The sequence below is a fragment of the Bombus flavifrons genome, chromosome 18, assembly GCF_040668555.2.
Source record: "Bombus flavifrons isolate JBK064 chromosome 18, iyBomFlav1_principal, whole genome shotgun sequence".
Taxonomy (NCBI): domain Eukaryota; kingdom Metazoa; phylum Arthropoda; class Insecta; order Hymenoptera; family Apidae; genus Bombus; species Bombus flavifrons.
The window spans coordinates 4,904,865-4,925,220 of record NC_138459.1 but is presented as its reverse complement, the minus strand read 5'-3'; the positions used below and the strand labels follow the sequence as shown (position 1 = coordinate 4,925,220).

Genomic DNA, 20,356 nt, shown 5'->3' with positions numbered 1-20,356 from the left:
ATTTGTAATTTACTAGAGACTGCTAGCGAGTAACTGAAATACCACGTAACCGATGTTATGTTTATGTTTCTGTTTCTCGTTAAACAAAGCCATCGTAGATGGTCATTATCGGAAGTTTTTTTCTTCTGAGTCGGATAACAAAAGCAATATATTCCGATTGAAGCAAGAAATCTAATATGCGTAAATTATATATTAAAAATAAAAAATTATTGTGTTTATGATTTTTCTAAAGGGGAATCAAGAAATATGTCCATAGGATTATTAGTAATATTTTAAACAATGAGTAAAAGATACTTAATTTTCATATATCATGTGTAAAATTTCCTACTTGTTCACTTATTTTCTTATTAGAAACATTTAATTACGACAAATTAAAGATATAATACCTATTATTATTTTATTAATGTTATCTACATTTATACTTAATATTAATATATAATTTTATTAATAATTTTTTATTATATTTAATACTTACAATATTTAATATTAAACCATTAAGATACTCCCACTGAAAACGAACATAATAAAATCGCATGATTGTTATGAAATTATGAATGATGAGTACAGAAAAAATATAATGGCTATTACATATGACTACACCATATAGAGTGCGTAAGCGAGCTGAAAAAGCAGTATAGAAATAGGAAGAAAACGCTGCATAGGGGCGTTGTTCTACAAGGCCTTGTAGAATAACATGTATATTCGTACAGTAAATATGTAGTGTAACACCGATAAATGAGCTACGTCAGCATACATGCCTGATTAGACAAAAATATAAGGAGCCTCTATGCAGTGTTTTCTTTCTATTTTTTATCGCATACTTGCACAAGTATATGACTCGTATAGTGTACTCTATCTTTATATCTCTACGTCTATGCATATGATCATATGACTATTTCTATCTATAGTGAATTATATACTGTTTTGTAAATATCGATTTTTATTTGAATCAAGCATGATTCAAAAGGTATCAATGTGTATCGTTCCATTTTTTGTACGGTTAAATCAATTTTACAATCGAATAGTAGACTATCGGGTGGTTATCCATACTGTTTAACGAGGTAGTTATGCGCATGAAACAGTAACAAATATACTTATATATTTTCTATAATTGTATAACCCTTTAGTTAATTAGATTACCGTATTTTGTAGAAAAACGAAACCATGTCAAAGATTTTCTGTACTTCGAAGGATATAGTAAAAAATGTACTAATCTGCTTTGGTCTTAAGATTATCAATGCTATCAAACATTAGAAATCTTAGAAATGTTACGACGAAACAGGTAAAATGCGTTCATTATGACGTAGTCGATATCAACGATGTACATTATATTTAACTAACTTTCTGACAAAATATTAGAATCGTAAAATGATGCTTCATTATTTTTATATTATTAATATTCTTTTGTTTATTTTGAACATTTTAATAAAACGTTTGTTTAACAAATTGTACTATATAGATTGAAGAATAAAGCGATTGCAATTGGTCTTCTGGTGCTGGCTGTTGTAATTTACAATGAATTTTCAGTGTATGATATACAAAAGTTAAAATGGTCAGTACGAGAGTGTTCAGAATGTGTCAAGGTGCTCCTTGTTGCTGATTCTCAGATATTAGGTCAAAAGAATGAAAATTATTTTGGCTCATGGATAGCACAATGGGATAGTGACAAGTACGAATAATGATTAATTTGTTTATCGAATCATGAGCCTTATACAAATTTGATGGTTCTTTTCAAATGTAAATATTGACCTGAATTTTGTTCCACAGTGTTTTATTTGCAGGTACTTGAAGAAAACATTTTCTAGAGCCTTAGACCACTCTAATCCTCATGTTGTTATATTTCTTGGGGATCTTATGGATGAAGGACATATTGCCAATGCAGAAAGTTTTAAGGATTACAAAAGAAGATTAGATTCTATCTTTGAAATGCCTGATCATATAATGGTATAATTACATATAAGTAATCAGGTGAATACCATTGTCCAAGATATATTTAAACATTTTTTTGTTTTACCAGAGAATTTATCTACCAGGAGATAATGATATTGGAGGTGAAGAGGATGTAGTTTCATCCAATATTTATAACAGATTTAATTTTGCATATAGTCAACCTGACACTTTAGTTTATAAGACAGTGACATTTTTTAAGGTAATGACAAGCATATATTAGTTTATAGGAGAGTGTACATGTATATATATATGTAAATATATTTTGGATTATATTATATGTAGTAATATGCATATTTCTTGTTCTAGGTGAATAGATTAACCCATACAATGCCAGAAGCACCAAAAGATGCCTTCCTTAATGATTATGCAGAAAGAAACACAACAAACGTAGTACTTAGTCATATGCCTTTATTATTTATGCCTGGTACCTTCGTCCAAAATGTATGTGATATTTGTTCATTTATTAGACAGTGATGTTATTTTTAGTTCTTGTTAATAATTGCATTACGATATTAGGTACTGAAAGAATTGTCTCCCCAAATTATTTTTACTGCACATGAACATAAGGCCATGCATATCAGTTTAGATCCAGTAACAGATCAATTAAGTGACATTTGGGTTTTATCTCCTTATGAAACTCTAGTACATTCATTAAGAATGGACGTAGGTGATATTCACGAGTTGCAAATACCCACATGTTCATACAGAATGGGTACTCCTCATACGGGTTACGGACTTGTTTACATCGGTAGAGAAAATATAACATCGTGTTCATTTATGAAATTGACAGCTTTTTTTTCTTTTTAATTATATTTCTTCTTTTTCATTTTTAGATACACAAGAGAAAATGATAAATTTTACAATTTTATGGCTCCCAGGAAGATTTCCTCAATTATGGATTTACGTTTTCGTTGGGATATTTATTTTAGCTTTTAGCGTTTGCACGTGTATTTCTAGTTATTGTGTAAAGGGTCGTGCAGCATATAGTCGTATGTCTTCAATATAAAGCAGCATATAATCAAAAATACATAAAAAATACTTAAATATTGAAATTCTGAAATATGATAACTTGACATCAGAGATGGGGTATAAAGATCCGTCCAATGTAAGTGATTCTGTTACTATCCATGTCAAGTTTTGAATGGAATGGTAATTTGATGTTTAACAAGGAAGATTTACTTATTATCAAATATCAATAACGTAATTCTTAAAATATGTTCCTAACATCTAAATATGGTTAACACTTAAAAACGAACAACTTCATTCGTGGTATGTTCATGGCTTACATAAACCAACTATTTGTTAAATTTAGTATTTAGGAATAGTATTTTAACACGATGCTATATTTATTTGTTTTTCGTTTAAATAAGTTCGTAGTTGCAAATAACAAGGCTGAAGTAATATATCTTCTGTATAGTGTGTAAATCCCTTTTTTACCCATTATAATCTATAGTACAATATCAAATGTAAACGTAAGTACATAAAGTGTCATCTATATTGAAAATTATATATATTAAAAATCATCTATATTGAAAGTCATCTATATTGAAAGTCATCTATATTTCTCCTGTTTAAATAAATTAAAAGAGATTATGATTGCTGTGTTAATATGGCAGAACATTGTTAATTCTTTTAGAAGAGATGGTTTATATTTGTGTGTGAAAATGTATATACGTTCGCCCAAAATATATAAATGTAACATGTTAAAACTTGACTTATTATTTTTCATTTTAATAATATCCAACTATTATTTTATTCATACAATTATGTAGATTATATAAAAGTAACGTAATATTAAGTTTTAATACTCAGAAAAGTATTTATTAATTGTGAAATGGTTAATTTAATGTTGTTATATTTCTTGAATCTTTGACCGATTTTCGAAAAATTTCGCCAGAATATTTGAAATAGAAACATAAAATAAACGTTCAGTCATTGGTCAACATCCACATGGATGTGAATTGTGAAGTAGTATTTATATAGATGTATACGTAAACGAGAAACATTACATACGTCAGTTCCTTTTTGCGTTCTTTTGAAAAAAAAAGTTAATAAATTAAACTTGTTTGTATACACAATTTTATTCAATAAGATGGGGAAACGAAAGGCCAGTGATAGTGCAGGAAGTCCGAATCAAGATTTATGTGATTTTCTTATGGGTAAATTATTTGTTATATATTCAGTATATATATATTTTATTAATAATTTTCTGTGTATATATATTTTATTAATGAAATTATTATGGAAAATAATAGAAGTAAAAGTTTCAATCACTTAATAAAGGTATACTTTTATTTGCCATTATTTGTAACCTTAGAGTTTGTATCATAAAAAATTTAGAATTATTATCTAAATATTTATAACTATCACATACAATTAGTAATTGGTATATAAATTTACATAATGAAATTACAGAGTTAGCAAATTATGAGAGGAATGTTAGTAACAACATTTACAAGTATAATGCCTATCGTAAAGCTGCAAGTACCTTAAGTACATTATCAGAGAGAGTAAAAAGCGGCCAAGAAGCAAGAAAATTACCAGGAATTGGAGAAAAAATTGCTAAAAAAATTGACGAATTTCTTAATACTGGAAAGTTACAAAAGTTGGAAGATGTATTTATTTTAATTTATTTTTTTAATAAAAAAATATACTTTAGTTTTTCTTTTTGTATTGATTCTTAAAGTTGTTATTTTTACAGATTAACAAAGATGAAAGCAATGTTGCAATTAATTTATTGACTCGTGTGTCTGGCATTGGACCTACAAAAGCCAAAGAATTAGTGGATAGTGGCATTAAGACTTTAGATGATTTGAAGAAGCATCAAGAAAAATTAAATCATCACCAAAAAATTGGGCTCAAGTATAGAATAATCAGATGCATAGTACTTATTATTTCTTCCCATAATAATCATAAGTTTCTTTTTAGATATTTTGAAGATTTTGAAAAAGGAATTCCTAGAAAGGAGATTGAGCAGATTGAAAAAATTATAGAAGATTCTATTGTAAAGTTAAACAAAGAATATATTATAACTATTTGTGGAAGTTACAGACGTGGAAAAGAGGAAAGTGGGGATATTGATGTTTTGTTAACACACCCTAGATATACATCCAAAGAGAAAGAATCAAAGAAAAAGACTTCACTTAAAGATGTTGTGGAATGTCTTGAAAAAAGAAAATTAATTGTAAATACAATATCTCTTGGGCAAACAAAATTCATGGTACATTAATCATTTAATTCAATTTAGACAAAGAAATTATGTTTAAAAACATCTTTAATTTTAGGGTGTCTGTCAAATTCCCAGTAATAATAAAAAACCATTTAGGAGACTTGATATCAGATTTACACCTTATGATCAATACTATTGCGCTGTACTTTATTTTACCGGAAACGATCTTTTTAATAAGAGTATGAGGGCGCATGCTTTGGAGAAAAACTATACTTTAAATGAATATACGCTAAAACGTCTAACACCTGAAGGTATATAATTAAAAGCGAAAATTTTTTCAGTATGAGTAAATCTACATATTTATATTATATATAATGTAGGAACTCCAGGGGAGGCAGAAAAAATCGCATGTGAAGAAGACATTTTTCGAATTCTCAAATTACCATATAAAGAACCAAAAGATCGAAATTCATAAGTAATATTTATTGTATACGAAGAATTATAATATATTAGTTATTTGTATAATATTTTGATTATTTATCAAGTAAATTATTAAAATTTAATTGTTAAAATAATGAAACAAGGATTTGTTTACTGTCTTTATTTATAAAAATTTAATATAACTTTAATAAACTTAAAATAATTATTTAAAACTAGAATAATTACCTTTTTCCCTAATATTTATTAATCAATGTTAACAATGTTCTCAAATGTAAATGTGTCATTAATTCTTTTCTTGCATTATTATATTTCTTTGCCTATAATACAGTTATCTAACATTTCTTTTTTGTCCTATAAAACATAAAAAAAAGGGTCTTTTTTATTAAAAGAATATTTGAATATGAATTTTAATTTAAAAGATAGAAAGTCTTTTTTACGTTTTATACAACAAAAAAGAAATGTTTCATTCATGTTAAGGCAATAGTAGATATTATTACGCTGATAGATATACTTTTAAATAGTTATGATAATATCTTTCCTATAAAGAAGATATGCAATTATTGCCCATAAAGTTGTTGTCCATAAATTCATAGTCAGAAGAGAAGCATGGGAAGGATGAGCGATATTCCACGCCCATGGGAATAAATCTTTTGTCAAAACGTGACCAACGTACAGAAAAATTGGATTTATCCCTATGAAAAACAATAATTATATAGTTTCATATAAAAGAGAATATTTATTTATATAACAGTTTCTTTTTGCATTAATACATACCAGCATAAATAAAAGGAGCTCCACTCCAGAATTGTTTATAATCAATAAGAAAGTATAAAAATGCATACAACAAAAAAGCAAAACTAGAACAAGTCAGAACGTACGATAATGTCATCATCCTTTTGCTAACTGGAATCACTCCTCCTTCGCTTTCGAAATTGCATAAAATTCCAGCAATAATACCCTAGGAAATAATATTTTTTGTTAGTAGGAATTACATTGCCTTTCGAAAAAATTTATTTCTGTCAACTCACTGTAAATACTGCCCATAAGAACCACCTAATCAGCCTAGCATTACCCTGATAATACAGCAATAAAATTTTGCCAGCATGAACTCCCAAATAAACAATAAATATAGCCGATATAGTGTTCATCAATCCTGCAATTTAATTGTCGTCATGGATATTAAATTATATACAAACAATTTTTCTATAGACATATATAAACAATGTACCTTCAGGGTCATAACGTAAGATTTGACCATAAATAGAGTCTTTTATTTTAGAATACGTGTGATTTCCAAAGATCAATCTATCTATGTAGCCAGCTGCGCCAGCGGTGCAATTCATGTATTTTCCACGATAATGATATTTTCCACCTGGTCCAAAATAACCCGTCGGGCAATTCGGTATATGGAGGAAGAATGTAATTAATGTGTGTGTAGTCATAATGCCTGCCATAATTAACCATTGAGGCCAGCTATCTAAGATGTCTCGGAATATAGCGAAACGGCCGAACTGGAGTAAGATATCCTAATGAGTAATTTTTGTAGATACCAATTAGATAAATGTAAAAACTATACGTAACAAAAATGATTATATTCAAACCTGAGAATGAGGTTTCATGAAGATTGTTTCCAATATGGCGCATACGAAATACGACACAGCTAGTAACTGAAGAATACCAGGAAAACGAAGATCGTTTAAAGATTTACTATCAATTGAATTTAACATTAATCCGAGAAGAATCAATATCGCTGATCGTCGAAGACAACATAAAGTTATTTTCACACGTGATGTTGTTAAACGAAGTTCTGCCCGTTTTGAGATTGTTATCGACATACCCATAATCCATGCAAACCTACAAGTTATTTATTGTACTTCTTGGAAGATTAAACATAATATAAATAATTACTTACCAAGGAAGTATTAAATCAGCTACGGAAAGTCCAAACCATGCACTATGATTGAAGAAAACGTACTTTCCTCCTCCATTATTGACAAATATCATCAGTAATATTGCAATTCTGTAATAATATAAGTAATATGATATCTAAAATGGCAAATACACGAGAAACAAGCAAAAATATAAAAATACCCTCTAAATGCGTCTACTGATTGTATTCTACTGCTGAATTTTGTAACTCTAATTACTGGATGTGTTGTATTATTCTCTTCTTGAAGTCTATTCAAATCCTAGAATAATATTAAATTAAATGAAATGGAATGAAATGTACAATAATATATCAAACTATGCTTACATCATATACATTATTGGGGGACAATTTTCCTCTTATTACTCGTATAATAATTTTAGATGTTGTCCATGTGACTGCTAATAACATATATATCATAAATGCTGTCAAAATTGCTGTAAAAGAAATTTGTTAGTATTAGAGTTGTTAGTATTTTATGATGAACCACGATTATGAAAATGTATTATTAAATATTACTTACGAAAGTAGCTATTTCTTGGTTCATGTATTACATAAATATTAGAACATATATCAGCATTTGATATATTCCATCCATAACTACCATATTCCTTGAAGGTGTAAGTTGTGCTACAAAGATGGTTGGAAATAAATACATAGTTGGATGGAAGTGCATATCAGATATATACAGATAAAGTGTTACAACCTGTTTTCTTGAAAACCATAGCAGATATTAATTTTTTTTAAATATCATGATACAAGGGGACTGTTTATTTATGATACAAAAGATTTTTCTGAAACAAAATTTTCTAGAAGTATTTAAAATGATGATGTTCACTTCTAAACATCTATAAGTTATGAGTACAACATTTATAACAAAAGAAGATATAAAGAGAAGAATACTAAATGCCTGTAAATCTATAACTGCAACAATATTATCAAATGTACGAAATAATATCATACAAAAAATAAATAAATGTTTAGATGTCAACAGTTTCCACTTTGGACATTTAATAAAATGAATTGTACCTTAGGATATATTTATTTTAATTATCCTTTGATGTCTCTGCATAGTCTCCCTTTAGATCTTTTTCTCGTTATAACTCTTTAATTACGCAGAATAATGAAAAATGCTTTAAGCAAATGTTTTGCAGTCTCAGAACAGCTATCCAAATGAACAGAAATTAATATGCATTCGATTTAAAAAAAATGAGGGGGACTTCCATTGAACCCCTAGCAGTCATCTTAGAAAAATCTCTTGCTCCAAAAATAATCAGCCCCCTTGTACCATTGAAATTAAAAAAGAAAATTAGTAAATATTAGCTATGGTTTCTGAGAAAATGGCTTGTAACACTTTCTCTGTTCCTATAAGAAGAAAGGATACTTACTGACAATATTCATAATTTTTATGTGGTTCAACAGTTTGATAATATATGTGTAATGGGTATTTTGTGCTTAATATCAAACTTGTATTACTTTTTGGTTTTAAAGTAGCCAACGGGACACCAGTACCCTACAAGTCAATAATTTATATATAATTTAGATATAACTAATTGTGTTTGATATATATAAATTAATTTCAAAATTGTGTATATATGAATACATACTGTGTAAGCTTCCCATGCTATTGCATAAAAGATGACAGGATTAATATATAAATTCAAAATACTGAAACACGCTTGATCTATTCCAAGCGAAGCATTTGAATTAGTACAAGAACTTATAGATGTGTCTATCATTTTGGAAAACTTAAACTTGTTCCAAACTTATTCACATCCGCACAAGAAATGATATTTTTACAAATTCTTGCTTAATTTGATCCATGTATAATGTACCAAATATAATGTGAAATTATGTCTGAAATTAAATACACAATGATATTAAAATAAATATACGAATTAATATTTTCATTATAAAGTATACAAAAATTATAACGTAAAATGAATTTTTCTAAATAACATACATTTCGATTCGTACAGTTTCCTAAAATAATCCATGTATTTACAAACTAATCTATTTTGGTACAAATTGGAACTCTTTTTTCTTCAGAAAGAAATATTGTACAGCGATCAATTGAATTTCATAGTTTCTTTAATACACAAATTAAGTAAATCAATTAGATTTCAAATAAATGACAATATGACTTAGATCGAAAGGCGTTTTCAGTAAGTAAACATTATGAATGCGTCGTAATCAATAAACAAATCATAACACATAGAATGCACTACGCGGTGAACGACGCATTTCTGAGCTTAAAAAAGGACATGAATAATGCACGAGTTACATAAAGAAACAATATTAAAAAGGATTATTAATGTACCGTTGAAAAGTTCTAATCACGTAATTTTGCTACGAATGAAGCAAAAACTGCCTGTCCAATGTAGCTTCACTCAGAAAATATTGGAAGACACAGGAAAATATGGCGGATTTCCTCTGCTTTTAGCAATGTGGTGAAAATACGTATATATATACATACAAGCTGATATAAATTAAATACATATATATATATATAGTTGTTGCTTTACGCATTTCGTTTGATGTTTCATCGAATGCATTTGAATATTTACATATACGTCTATACATACAAGCTGGTCATGTGTTACCGCGTAAATGAGTGCGATATGGGAATAGAAACAGAACCTTGAATTGATCTCCCTTCTCTCTTTGTCTAATCAGGCAAGCTCACTGACGCTGTTTGTTGATCGGTGTTACACTTGCATACATAGATACATACTGTACGAATGTGCTTGCATTATTATAAGCAAGAATACAGGAGGCTTTCTGCAGCGACTTTTTCTATTCCTATATTTTTCGGCTTTTTCAACTCGTTTACGCACTCCTCTACAATATACAATAACATATTTCTATATCCATGGCAAATTTCCACTAACGAGATTTGAAAAGGGTTTGGTTAGTCTCAGAGATATATGAATTGAAATTGACGCCTAGATTAAAGATTAAAACAGAAAGGAAATTTCCTCTCTGATTAAGAAAAGATCCAATTTATTTTATTTTTTAATTTCATTTCTTTCTCGTATATAAAGCTATAAAATAAAAGTGGTAAAATAGAATTTAAGCGGCATAATTAAAAATTCGAAATGAAGTCTGTGTTTAATTTAAAAAACTAAATTTTTGTGTAATTATATATTTCATATAATAATAACAAAAATTATTTATTATTGTAAAGAACCTTTAATATATATGCAGAATGAATATTAAAACTCTTACGCTTTTGGATGATATTTTACTAAATTTAACGTAACACCTGTGAATAATATTGAATTCAAATGTCGTCTACTCTTAACAGCTGTTAGTCTAGCCTATAATTAAAAAGTGGAGACAAAATCGATATAAATTAAAAAATAAAATTAGAAATTCGTATGTTGCGAATAAATAATTGGTATACATTACTTCAAAGGAGCATTGAATTGCATTAATTATCACATTAATTATATGAAAGCCAATATACATTTGCGTATATTAAATAATATACGAGACAATAAGCACAATAGTAATTATAATGAAAAAAAAATGTTAGTAGATTAAGATGTGTGTGATAAAATTAAGTGATGGCTTGGTTGAAAATATTTTGTTACATTAATTGACATAAAACATTGTAAAAAAGTACGTGGCAAATCAATTCGTTAAATTTTATAGTGTTTTAAAAACCAAAAAATGAATTTTTATTTTCTCATGTAAGATTTGTATCTCTTTCTTGTGAGAATATTATATTTTAGCTTAAAATCTTTTCTAGCAAGTGTTATGTGTATGTCTAACAATTTTGTATTCTTCCAGGATGCGTATGGTATTCTCATTAAATATGTTGCTAGTAATAGTCATATGTAAAATATTATGTATATTTATTATTTTACCTATTTTATTAATAACATGGAGAAAGCAATATTCCAAAAGTCGAATGGAAAGATCACACAAGGAAACAGTTGTAGGTTTCTTTCATCCGTATTGTAATTCAGGTGGAGGAGGTGAAAGAGTACTTTGGGCTGCTGTGAGTGCTATACAAACCAGGTATAACTATTTTAAGTAAATTAATAAATTAAATAATAATTATGTTATTTACGATAACTTTAATTAATTATCATATGTTTAAATTATTATTTTTATCAGATACCCTAATGTATGCATAGTTATTTATACTGGGGATCTTGATGCACATCCAGAACAAATTTTAAATAAGGCAGAAAAAGTATTTAATTATAAAATTGAGCATAAAATTGAATTTGTATACTTACATAGGCGCAAATGGGTGGAACCTTCAATGTATCCATATTTTACACTTTTAGGACAGAGTTTGGGATCAATTTGGTTAGGTATTGAAGCTTTAAATAGTTTTGTACCAGGTAAAATTTTATTTCATATCTGTTTTAATAATTGTTTTATAAATACCATATATTATGTTACATGACATATAAAATATTGTTTTAGACATTTACATCGATACCATGGGTTATGCATTTACATATCCATTATTTAAATATATTGGTGGGTGTCGAGTAGCAACATATACTCACTACCCCACAATTTCAACTGATATGTTGAGACATGTTTATAGAAGAGTTATCTCTCATACTAATAAAAGAGTTATAGCTAGAAATCCATTTTTATCGGCAGCTAAACTTGTTTATTATAAATTATTTGGACTTGTATGTATATAAAGATTATTAATTAATTATGCTTTGATGATATAATTTACAACAATTACTTCAGATATATGGTTGGGTTGGCAGTAGGGCAGAAATTGTAATGGTTAATTCCTCATGGACCGAAGAACATATTAATACAATTTGGAAATGTCCATTGAAAACTCATAAAATTTATCCACCTTGCAATGTAAAGCACTTAACATCACTGCCACTTCTCAATGATGATGAAAAATGTAATAATATTCGTATAATATCAGTCGCACAATTTAGACCAGAAAAGAATCATCCATTAATGTTGAGAGCCATGTATGAACTTAGATCAATTGTTAAAGAAGAAATTTGGGAAAAAGTAAGTTTAATATAATATAATGATATAAATAATAGAAGGTTTCATATTAGCAGCTTTTATTGTAATATTACATGATCTTGCCAGATTCGTTTAATTCTTATTGGTTCTTGTCGAAATTTTGAAGATGAAGTACGCATGAATGATATGAAGGATTTATCAAAACATTTTGCATTAGATGAAAATGTAGAATTTAAACTAAACATACCATACTCGGAACTTCTATCGGAACTTCAACGAGCAATGATAGGTTTACATACAATGTGGAATGAACATTTTGGTATAAGCATTGTTGAATGTATGGCAGCTGGATTAATTGTAGTAGCTCATGGTTCTGGTGGACCAAGGTAAAGTGTAATTAAAAATATAGTAATGTAATAGTCAAAGGATCCTCAGATTTTTCAGAAATATATACTAGCAAAATTAAAGTTAAAGAAGAATTGAAGAAAAATATTACTTGGCTGAGAACCATTGATATAGTCAATAAAATTTATTGCTAAAAATATTCTTTTATAAAAATAAAAATACACAAATTAATACATAATTGTAATATATGAATAATTATAGGGCTGATATAATAGAAACACAACCAGGGTCTCAAAATGGATTTTTAGCTACAGAAGCTGAAGAATATGCAAAGATTATGGCACATATTATCAACATGCATCCAGAAGATAGAAATGCCATTAGGATAGTTGCTAGGTATTATTACTTTTTGCGTTATTACTTTTTAATAATAAATCATATTGATTAATATGAAAGATAAATTTACAAATGATCAGAAATAAATTATTTTTTTAGAGCATCCGTAGATCGGTTTTCGGACGAAATGTTTGAAAGAGAATTCTTACGAACTATAGAACCATTTTTTAGACAAAAACAGGAATGATAATTCTTATTAAAATATTTATTATGATTAGATGTATACTTTTTTAACATATTTTTGCTTCTTCTATAAAGCAGAAAACATCATAAAGTTATTCATCTACTGATTGAATAAAAAATTATGTACATAAATATTGCAAAAAAGAAATAGATATAATCAAATAAGAAAAGGAACAGATATTATACAAGTTCTTTGTTATATGTGTTATAATTATTCTTGATAAAATAAATAAGGTAACAATGAGAGAACGCAACTAATACATGTACTATGCATTTTGCATTATACTTATTCTGAATATACAATTGTTACTTATTTTATATTTTTATTTTCATACCCACAACCTTCACACTCTAAGGTATAGGAATTATTACTTCCATCATTTCTATTTTCGCATAACTTAAAGTGAAGATTAAACTGTTGTAAGACCAATTCTGCCACTTTTATAGCTGTTTCAGTATGACAAGTAAGTTTTTTACTTCCAAGATTAATTTTAGAAGTACCTTTAGCTAAAGCCATCAAAATGATTAACTAAAATATACAAGTAATTATAATTTATGATGAAAATAACAAATTATTTTTAATTATTTTATAAAAATATACATACTTGATCTTGTGCATGTTCGTCAACACAGGATGCTGCTAAAATTGTGTCCAATATTTCATTAGCTGCCTGTATACCTGGTGCTACTTGCTCTTGACGTCCAGAACCCAATCCTGATCCACCAAAAACACATCCACTAGTCGTAGCGCACATTACACTGATGATATCGTTCATATTTAATTAAAAACATAATGTATAAAATTCATAATTTTCGGCTGTATCTAAATCTTACTTGATGCCAGACCCATTACCAATAGTTACAGATCTATCCTCTTTATAAACTTCGATATTTATAGATGGCAATGGAATATTAGATTTATTTAAACCTTTTGTTAAAACTGATTTTACATCATTTGCCATTTTATGTGCTTCCTTTAAAACAAACAAGATATGTATCAAAGAAATATAATATTAAAATTATACAACTATATGATACATACCCTAATGTGAACAACACCTGCAACATATGCCCATCCTATTATTTCACGTGGAATTCCTGGATCAGTTAAAGTAATAGCTTTCAAAGTATGTACAGGTTTAATGTACAAATGTACCTCTCCACCTCCCTTTGGATAATAACCCCTACATAAATTGTTAAAAAATTAATATTCTATAAATACCTATAGTTTACAGCAAAATATTAAGAACAAAATAGTTAAATTCGTATCATCACATCAACGTATACCTTGTTATAACTCTAAAATCAAAATCAGCTCCAAATTTATTAAGTAATGGTCTGAATATTTCTGTAAAATATTCTATATGTGGTCCCATAGGAACGTTTGTGCCACCTTTAAGAATCAATGTAACTGTATCCTTTTTTAGAAGAAAAAGGGCACAAGGTAAAGCTACTTGAGCTAACAAACAAATACAGCCAGCAGTTCCTGTATCTACAAAGAATGTGTGTTTTTTATCCATGTTTAACTGACCAGGTTTAAACTCTAAAGTTGTTGATCCTATATGAGCTCCATAAACTTCTGCATTACACATATCTTTTAACAGTTCTACTCCTGTAATAATGTTCAATTCAAAATAAAAACAAGATTAACAATAATCAAAAGTTATATTTTAACAAGAACATACCTTTTAAATGTTGTGCAGCAAGGCCAGGCTTAGGACGTCCTGCTCGTATATTATTAATTTTAATTGGAATTTTATATAATGCACTCAGGCAAAGTGCAATTCTTAATACCTGACCACCCTAAACATAAGCATAACTTTTTAAATTTTAATTAAGAATATTAAAAATAACATATTTCATTTGTGCATTCAATAATTTTTACATACATATACTTCTATAAATCCTAATTAAAGCACTTGAATTATCTAATCTTATATGATTTATAAAATAAACAATTTTTAAATACATACACCTTCGCCTAAGCTTCCATCAATTTGTATCGAAGACATAGTATGGATAATACAATCAAGTGTGCGAAATGTACGCAACATTGCGTGTTAGTAAAAAAATAAATTTTTTACTAAAATGTTGCTTTTTTCGGAATCTTTATAAACGAAACTGAAGTTGTTTACCTAAAATATTCAAAAATCTAATATATATAAACTGTACAAAAAATTCATTTCATATGTATTTGCAAAGAGCATATAACTATATAATAAACATACTACTCTCTAGTACTACTAGAGAGGAAATCTGTGATATTATATAGGGATCATTGAATCATATAATTCAAATATGTAAGTACGTACATACTTAGTATTATATTGTTTATAAATATTAATGTACGTTAACCTTGCAATCTTTAATGTCCTTTTAAATAGTGCGTTATGAATGAATTCTACAGGGTAATCCCAGAAATGAAATTGCTCACGCTTATCGTTCCGGTTATTCTCAGATTAGTGCTGCCCTCAGCGGCCAAGTGCTGAAGATGTTCCACGCTATCGTATAAAAGAATCTATTTAGTTCCACTATAAATGAAGTATATTCGCTTTGATTCCACGCTATAACAGCCCATTTCATTGTGTGGTCCTACGAAAATGTTCATACTTTTCTGTACTAATTAAATTTAGTTGCCTTAGAAAGAGAAACTAACTATCTATTATATTCTTTTTAGAGATGAAAAGAAAATCTTCCCTTTTAAACGATAATGGATCAGTGGAATGATACAATGATTTTAATATATTTTCCATGCACAATAGTGTTTTAGACATAAAATTAAATTTACTTTCCTTGCGATAATGTTTTTGTTATAATAAAACCTAAATTTTATTTTAATAATAATTTCAGCAGTTTATTCAGAAGCACAAGGCTTTGAACACTCGTAGTTTTGATTTTCGCCATCCCCGGTTCCAGGAAGAGGTAGCTGAGACATTTGAGGGTGCCGTAAATTATGCGCCTTGCTGTCTCACAGACTCGCAGGTTTCAAGGGTTTTGCGACTACAACGCCGAAGATATTCGAGTATTCTTCATAGAATCGTCAACAAGGGCGGACGGAATCGACTATTCTGTGCGTTTTCTACCATTCTGAGTACACGCGGCGTCTCGGATAAATCGGGATATGTTTATACAAATAATAGATTATATTTCCTTGAACTTCGCTTACATATCAGATGTGGAATTAGAACAACGTGTTTTTCCGGTTGAAAAAAAAACATCAATTATCGAGGAAGGTATTTCTTTGCGTTTCGTGTGTGTTTGTATGCGTAAGACGGATGGAATTGCTTCGTTAAATACTAATTGCGAACGGGAAGCTGATTTCCGATTCCGGGAGAATTCATTACAATGTGCTCAATTCAGTCAAGTGGCGTCATTTTATTATATATGACAGTTTGATATTTACACGCATGAAGCATATATACAAATGAACGATGATCTAGTGTGACACAAATATAGTTCATACAATAGGCGCGAGAAAAAGGTTCGCTCACGTGAATTTGTAATCAAAACACGAAGAAACTTGAAAATCGCTGCCGGACGTCCGCCAAAACGGAGACCTATTGGAGGGGATGAATATTCTCGTGTAACGGAAAGTATGACGAGGAGTAACCACGTAATACAATTATTTGTATTTACAAAAATTTAACGCATCAACAGCTCTCCTGACTTGATCCCTGCGACTCGTATGCAAACCTCGAAGTTCTAGTAGTGTGAGTATTTAATATGTGAAATATCGATTACAGAAATTAATAGCGGAAGATAATTTTTTTTTTTTTAATTTGTGCTTCACAATTTGTCCAGCTGGGCATTCGGTAAATTTTTCTAGCTTAATTGCTAAATAACATGTGGGTGGCTACCCCCAGCGGGATACCATCTTCGAGTTTGACTTTTTTATTTTTTTAGTCAGGTCAATGGGGTATTCTCTTTTTTTGTCTTCTTTCTATGAGAGTTTTGCTCGCTTCAGCTGCCAGCTGGTTTGGATGTGTTGCCTTTCTTTCATTGTATTTTTCTGCATACCTGCCGATTTCTTCTTTGACCGTCGGTATCTTTAGGTCTTTACGTCTATCCTCTACCATGGGAGTTGACTATTGTTCTGAGTATTTTCACTTGTAGCCACTCCAGTTTATTTATGTGGCTCATTGCTGCTGTCCCTTATAGTGCTATTCCGTACGTCTAAATTGATTTTATTATCGTTCTGTATATTTTTAATTTATTTTTAATGTTGAAAAATGTTGGCCTCTTCGTATGCTTTTGCTGAGGGGTGTTTCGTATCACAGATAGTGTAATATGGTATTTTCATGTAGCTTCTTGGTGTGAAATGTGTTTCTGAAACAAGTAATATGTCAATATTATTGTTATACAGAAATGTTTTAGTTTCGAGGGCCCGTTGTTGTAGACGACTGCAGTTCCAAGCTGCTATTTTCAACGTGTCCATTTCTATTTTTACTTAACGTATTTGTAAGTCATCGTAGCATCATTGTAATTTGTTGTGTTTGTTGTCTGAGTACTGCATTTTGCTCATTTATCATTTTTGTTAGCATTTCAGTGTTTTTGATGGATTGCTTGAGCAGTTCCTTGATTTCTGTGGCGTCGTTGGTGTTTCTATGGTTAGTGTTCGATCGGTATGGAAGATAGAGATGCCGAAGTCCAGGCGACCATTCCGGGATTTCAGTCAGAAAATATTTTTTACTGTAGTTGGGACTCAACGAGTCCACAGTCGTATGAAAGTATGTACTATCAAATAATACAAAATTTGATATACTTGGACTTAACTAATTAGCATGTAAATGCTATGGGCAAAAACATTTTGAATACCAATCAGCAAATAGTATTTTGCCTATAACTATCTTCCAATATTGATCTGTTCATGCTTTATCTGTTCATGGATGCTGCTGGATCTCTTCAATGACTGTTCATGCTTTATCCCCTTAACTACTTGGATGATACCCCCTAAACCAATGTGATTTTCTTGTAAAATTTTAATTTATTTCGTCTTGTGTTTTTGGCGTTATTTTATTGTTATGAGATATCTTTATATCATTTGCGTTAGCATTTCGTATAATAAGTTACGTTTTATATTATTATCTTTATGAGGATAAATAAAGACAAAATTATCACTGTGTATTTTAGGATTGGAAGCATTTGAACAAATGTTTATACTCTATCTTATCGAAATGTAGATTCTATGGGAATAGCAGATAAACTATTTGCTTGTTGTTCTTCAAACTGTTGACGCCATGTAATATTGCCTGTAAGTCAGTTATGCCAAGATTTGATTGTATACAGGGTGGTTGGTAACTGGTGGTACAAGCGGAAAGGGGGTGATTCTACGCGAAAAAAGAAGTCGAAAATATAGAATAAAAATTTTTCGTTTGAGGCTTTGATTTCGAGAAAATCGACTTTGAATTTTCGCTCGGTACGCGTGCACTTTATCACGTCTCGTTATAACGGATCTCACTGTAGATCGTTGTCTCGATGGAAAAATTAAAAAAAAAAAAAAAAATTGGAAAACAATTTTTTATTCTATATTTTCGACTCCTTTTTTCGCGTAGAATCACCCCCTTTTCGCTTGTACCACCAGTTACCAACCACCCTGTATATAAAACCTCAACAGTTCATATGTAAAATTTCATTAACATACTGGCGAAACTTTCCCGATTAAAATTAGACCAAACACAGTGTTATTATAAAATTCGGTTCTGTTGATTGTGCTTATGAATCTTCCTTGATCGTACTTGCCACTGTGCGATATCCAGCAATCTCCTAGCTGCTAAGACATAGGCTGAGAGTCTAAAGCCTAAAGTATATACTGCTTTAGTGGGCAATGTAAACATACACGAATACGATACACCATAGCACACTAGCACATTGTTCTTTCTTCTTCCCTGTCTTTTTTTCGTATCATCACGTGTCATTATCCTTTAATGTTCAGCATGTAAACAAAAGGCAGTTGCTGGGTATAATGTCAGGTGAGCAATCTATCAAGCACCTTTGTGTTAAGTTATCAATCTCAATATATATTTTAATTAGATTGTTAATAAGTTTTACTCAATAACGAAAGTAAAATGGATAGAAACGTGAAATCTTATTTGTAGTTAATTTCTACTTCTATTTTTAACGTTTGTGTAAAAACGAATACGCATGCAAAACAGATATATTACGCCAAAAATATTATTCCCAGCCTATCAACTACTGAAATTACTATAGAAGTGAAATTTAGGTTTTATTATAACAAAATATTATCGCAAGGAAAGTTAACAAGCAAAAAGCTATTGTATATAAAGAATATATTAATTAATTATTAATTATTTTCTTTTTTTCTAAAAAGAATAGAATAAACAATTAACTTTTCTTTCTAAGGCAACTAAGATTAATTATTGTGCTCGGACAGAAAAGTATGAACATTTTCGTAGAATCGTACAATGAAATAAGCTCTTGCAGCATAGAATCACAGCGAGTATATCTCATTTGCGGTGGAACTAAATAGATTTTTTGTATATGATAGCGTGGAACACCTTCAGTTCTTGGCCGCTGGGGGCAGTACTAATCTGAGAATAACCTTATAAATGTAGCACTCGTTCCCTCTTTGGTAATACTATTCCCTAATTAATTCAAAGGTAGATGCGCCACTTACCGTTATTACTGCTGATTACTTGATACACTCTCGTTTTCATTATAGATACATACAACATACACACACAAACTGCCTGCGCCTTAATATAAAGACGTGATGTCGGTCTAATGGGTCTAACTAATGACTAATGAAAATTATACAAAACAATTCACACGTTCCTACGACACTGTTATTATTGTTACCGTAATGTAATTGGCAGCACTACCTTTAAGTTAGTGAGAAAATCATCCTGTATGTTATCAATTATATTTTTATTTTCAAAATAATATATCGCGTAAAAGTTACTTTAAAAACAAAGTGTAAACATGCGCACTTTATATTTTATCTTCTTAATTATACTTTG

General features: G+C 29.4%; 5 protein-coding genes across 15 annotated transcripts; 3 read left to right on the top strand and 2 right to left on the bottom strand.

Moving 5' to 3' along the window:
• The first annotated feature begins 538 nt into the window (after positions 1 to 538).
• On the top strand, positions 539 to 3,664 carry Mppe (Metallophosphoesterase). Of its 2 annotated transcripts, none has more exons than XM_069131147.1 (8): positions 539 to 1,061; positions 1,136 to 1,282; positions 1,460 to 1,669; positions 1,782 to 1,944; positions 2,018 to 2,149; positions 2,257 to 2,391; positions 2,467 to 2,698; positions 2,784 to 3,664. In XM_069131147.1, exons 2-8 carry the CDS (start codon positions 1,266 to 1,268, stop codon positions 2,954 to 2,956), a joined length of 1,062 nt encoding a protein of 353 aa, XP_068987248.1. In that variant the 5' UTR covers positions 539 to 1,061; positions 1,136 to 1,265; the 3' UTR covers positions 2,957 to 3,664. The 2 variants fall into 2 exon arrangements, with proteins under 2 accessions (XP_068987248.1, XP_068987247.1); XM_069131146.1 differs by having other exon boundaries at positions 540 to 1,061; positions 1,153 to 1,282.
• Positions 3,665 to 3,908: 244 nt separating this feature from the next.
• Positions 3,909 to 5,705, top strand: LOC138189006 (DNA polymerase beta). 2 transcript variants are annotated; one of them, XM_069131152.1, is made up of 6 exons: positions 3,909 to 4,109; positions 4,366 to 4,565; positions 4,652 to 4,812; positions 4,879 to 5,134; positions 5,235 to 5,430; positions 5,500 to 5,705. In XM_069131152.1, the coding sequence occupies exons 1-6, from the start codon at positions 4,043 to 4,045 to the stop codon at positions 5,592 to 5,594; spliced, it is 975 nt and encodes a 324-aa protein (XP_068987253.1). In that variant the 5' UTR covers positions 3,909 to 4,042; the 3' UTR covers positions 5,595 to 5,705. The 2 variants fall into 2 exon arrangements, with proteins under 2 accessions (XP_068987253.1, XP_068987252.1); XM_069131151.1 differs by having other exon boundaries at positions 3,914 to 4,109; positions 4,879 to 5,170.
• Positions 5,706 to 5,781: 76 nt separating this feature from the next.
• On the bottom strand, positions 5,782 to 10,253 carry LOC138188999 (heparan-alpha-glucosaminide N-acetyltransferase). Of its 4 annotated transcripts, XM_069131134.1 has the most exons (13): positions 9,808 to 10,056; positions 9,451 to 9,738; positions 9,095 to 9,344; positions 8,876 to 9,000; positions 8,011 to 8,117; positions 7,815 to 7,924; positions 7,652 to 7,749; positions 7,473 to 7,580; positions 7,162 to 7,414; positions 6,789 to 7,086; positions 6,589 to 6,713; positions 6,335 to 6,518; positions 5,782 to 6,252 (listed from the first exon to the last, which is right to left on the bottom strand). In XM_069131134.1, the coding sequence occupies exons 3-13, from the start codon at positions 9,224 to 9,226 to the stop codon at positions 6,074 to 6,076; spliced, it is 1,719 nt and encodes a 572-aa protein (XP_068987235.1). In that variant the 5' UTR covers positions 9,227 to 9,344; positions 9,451 to 9,738; positions 9,808 to 10,056; the 3' UTR covers positions 5,782 to 6,073. The 4 variants fall into 4 exon arrangements, with proteins under 4 accessions (XP_068987235.1, XP_068987236.1, XP_068987237.1 ...); XM_069131135.1 differs by lacking the exons at positions 9,451 to 9,738; positions 9,808 to 10,056 and adding an exon at positions 10,128 to 10,253; XM_069131136.1 differs by lacking the exon at positions 9,451 to 9,738 and having other exon boundaries at positions 6,789 to 7,071; positions 9,808 to 10,057.
• Positions 10,254 to 10,256: 3 nt separating this feature from the next.
• Positions 10,257 to 13,692, top strand: Alg11 (ALG11 alpha-1,2-mannosyltransferase). 3 transcript variants are annotated; one of them, XM_069131138.1, is made up of 8 exons: positions 10,257 to 10,397; positions 11,283 to 11,513; positions 11,613 to 11,845; positions 11,931 to 12,148; positions 12,213 to 12,497; positions 12,582 to 12,841; positions 13,062 to 13,196; positions 13,296 to 13,692. In XM_069131138.1, exons 2-8 carry the CDS (start codon positions 11,284 to 11,286, stop codon positions 13,381 to 13,383), a joined length of 1,449 nt encoding a protein of 482 aa, XP_068987239.1. In that variant the 5' UTR covers positions 10,257 to 10,397; position 11,283; the 3' UTR covers positions 13,384 to 13,692. The 3 variants fall into 3 exon arrangements, with proteins under 3 accessions (XP_068987239.1, XP_068987238.1, XP_068987240.1); XM_069131137.1 differs by lacking the exon at positions 10,257 to 10,397 and adding an exon at positions 10,505 to 11,182; XM_069131139.1 differs by lacking the exon at positions 10,257 to 10,397 and adding an exon at positions 10,505 to 11,182 and having other exon boundaries at positions 13,277 to 13,380.
• Rtca (RNA 3'-terminal phosphate cyclase) lies at positions 13,638 to 20,179 on the bottom strand. Of its 4 annotated transcripts, none has more exons than XM_069131143.1 (8): positions 20,014 to 20,179; positions 15,353 to 15,514; positions 15,065 to 15,182; positions 14,667 to 14,991; positions 14,422 to 14,563; positions 14,214 to 14,353; positions 13,985 to 14,138; positions 13,638 to 13,908 (listed from the first exon to the last, which is right to left on the bottom strand). In XM_069131143.1, the coding sequence occupies exons 2-8, from the start codon at positions 15,431 to 15,433 to the stop codon at positions 13,690 to 13,692; spliced, it is 1,179 nt and encodes a 392-aa protein (XP_068987244.1). In that variant the 5' UTR covers positions 15,434 to 15,514; positions 20,014 to 20,179; the 3' UTR covers positions 13,638 to 13,689. The 4 variants fall into 4 exon arrangements, with proteins under 4 accessions (XP_068987244.1, XP_068987246.1, XP_068987243.1 ...); XM_069131145.1 differs by lacking the exon at positions 20,014 to 20,179 and adding an exon at positions 15,692 to 15,823 and having other exon boundaries at positions 15,269 to 15,514; XM_069131142.1 differs by lacking the exon at positions 20,014 to 20,179 and adding an exon at positions 15,692 to 15,823.
• Positions 20,180 to 20,356: the final 177 nt, after the last annotated feature.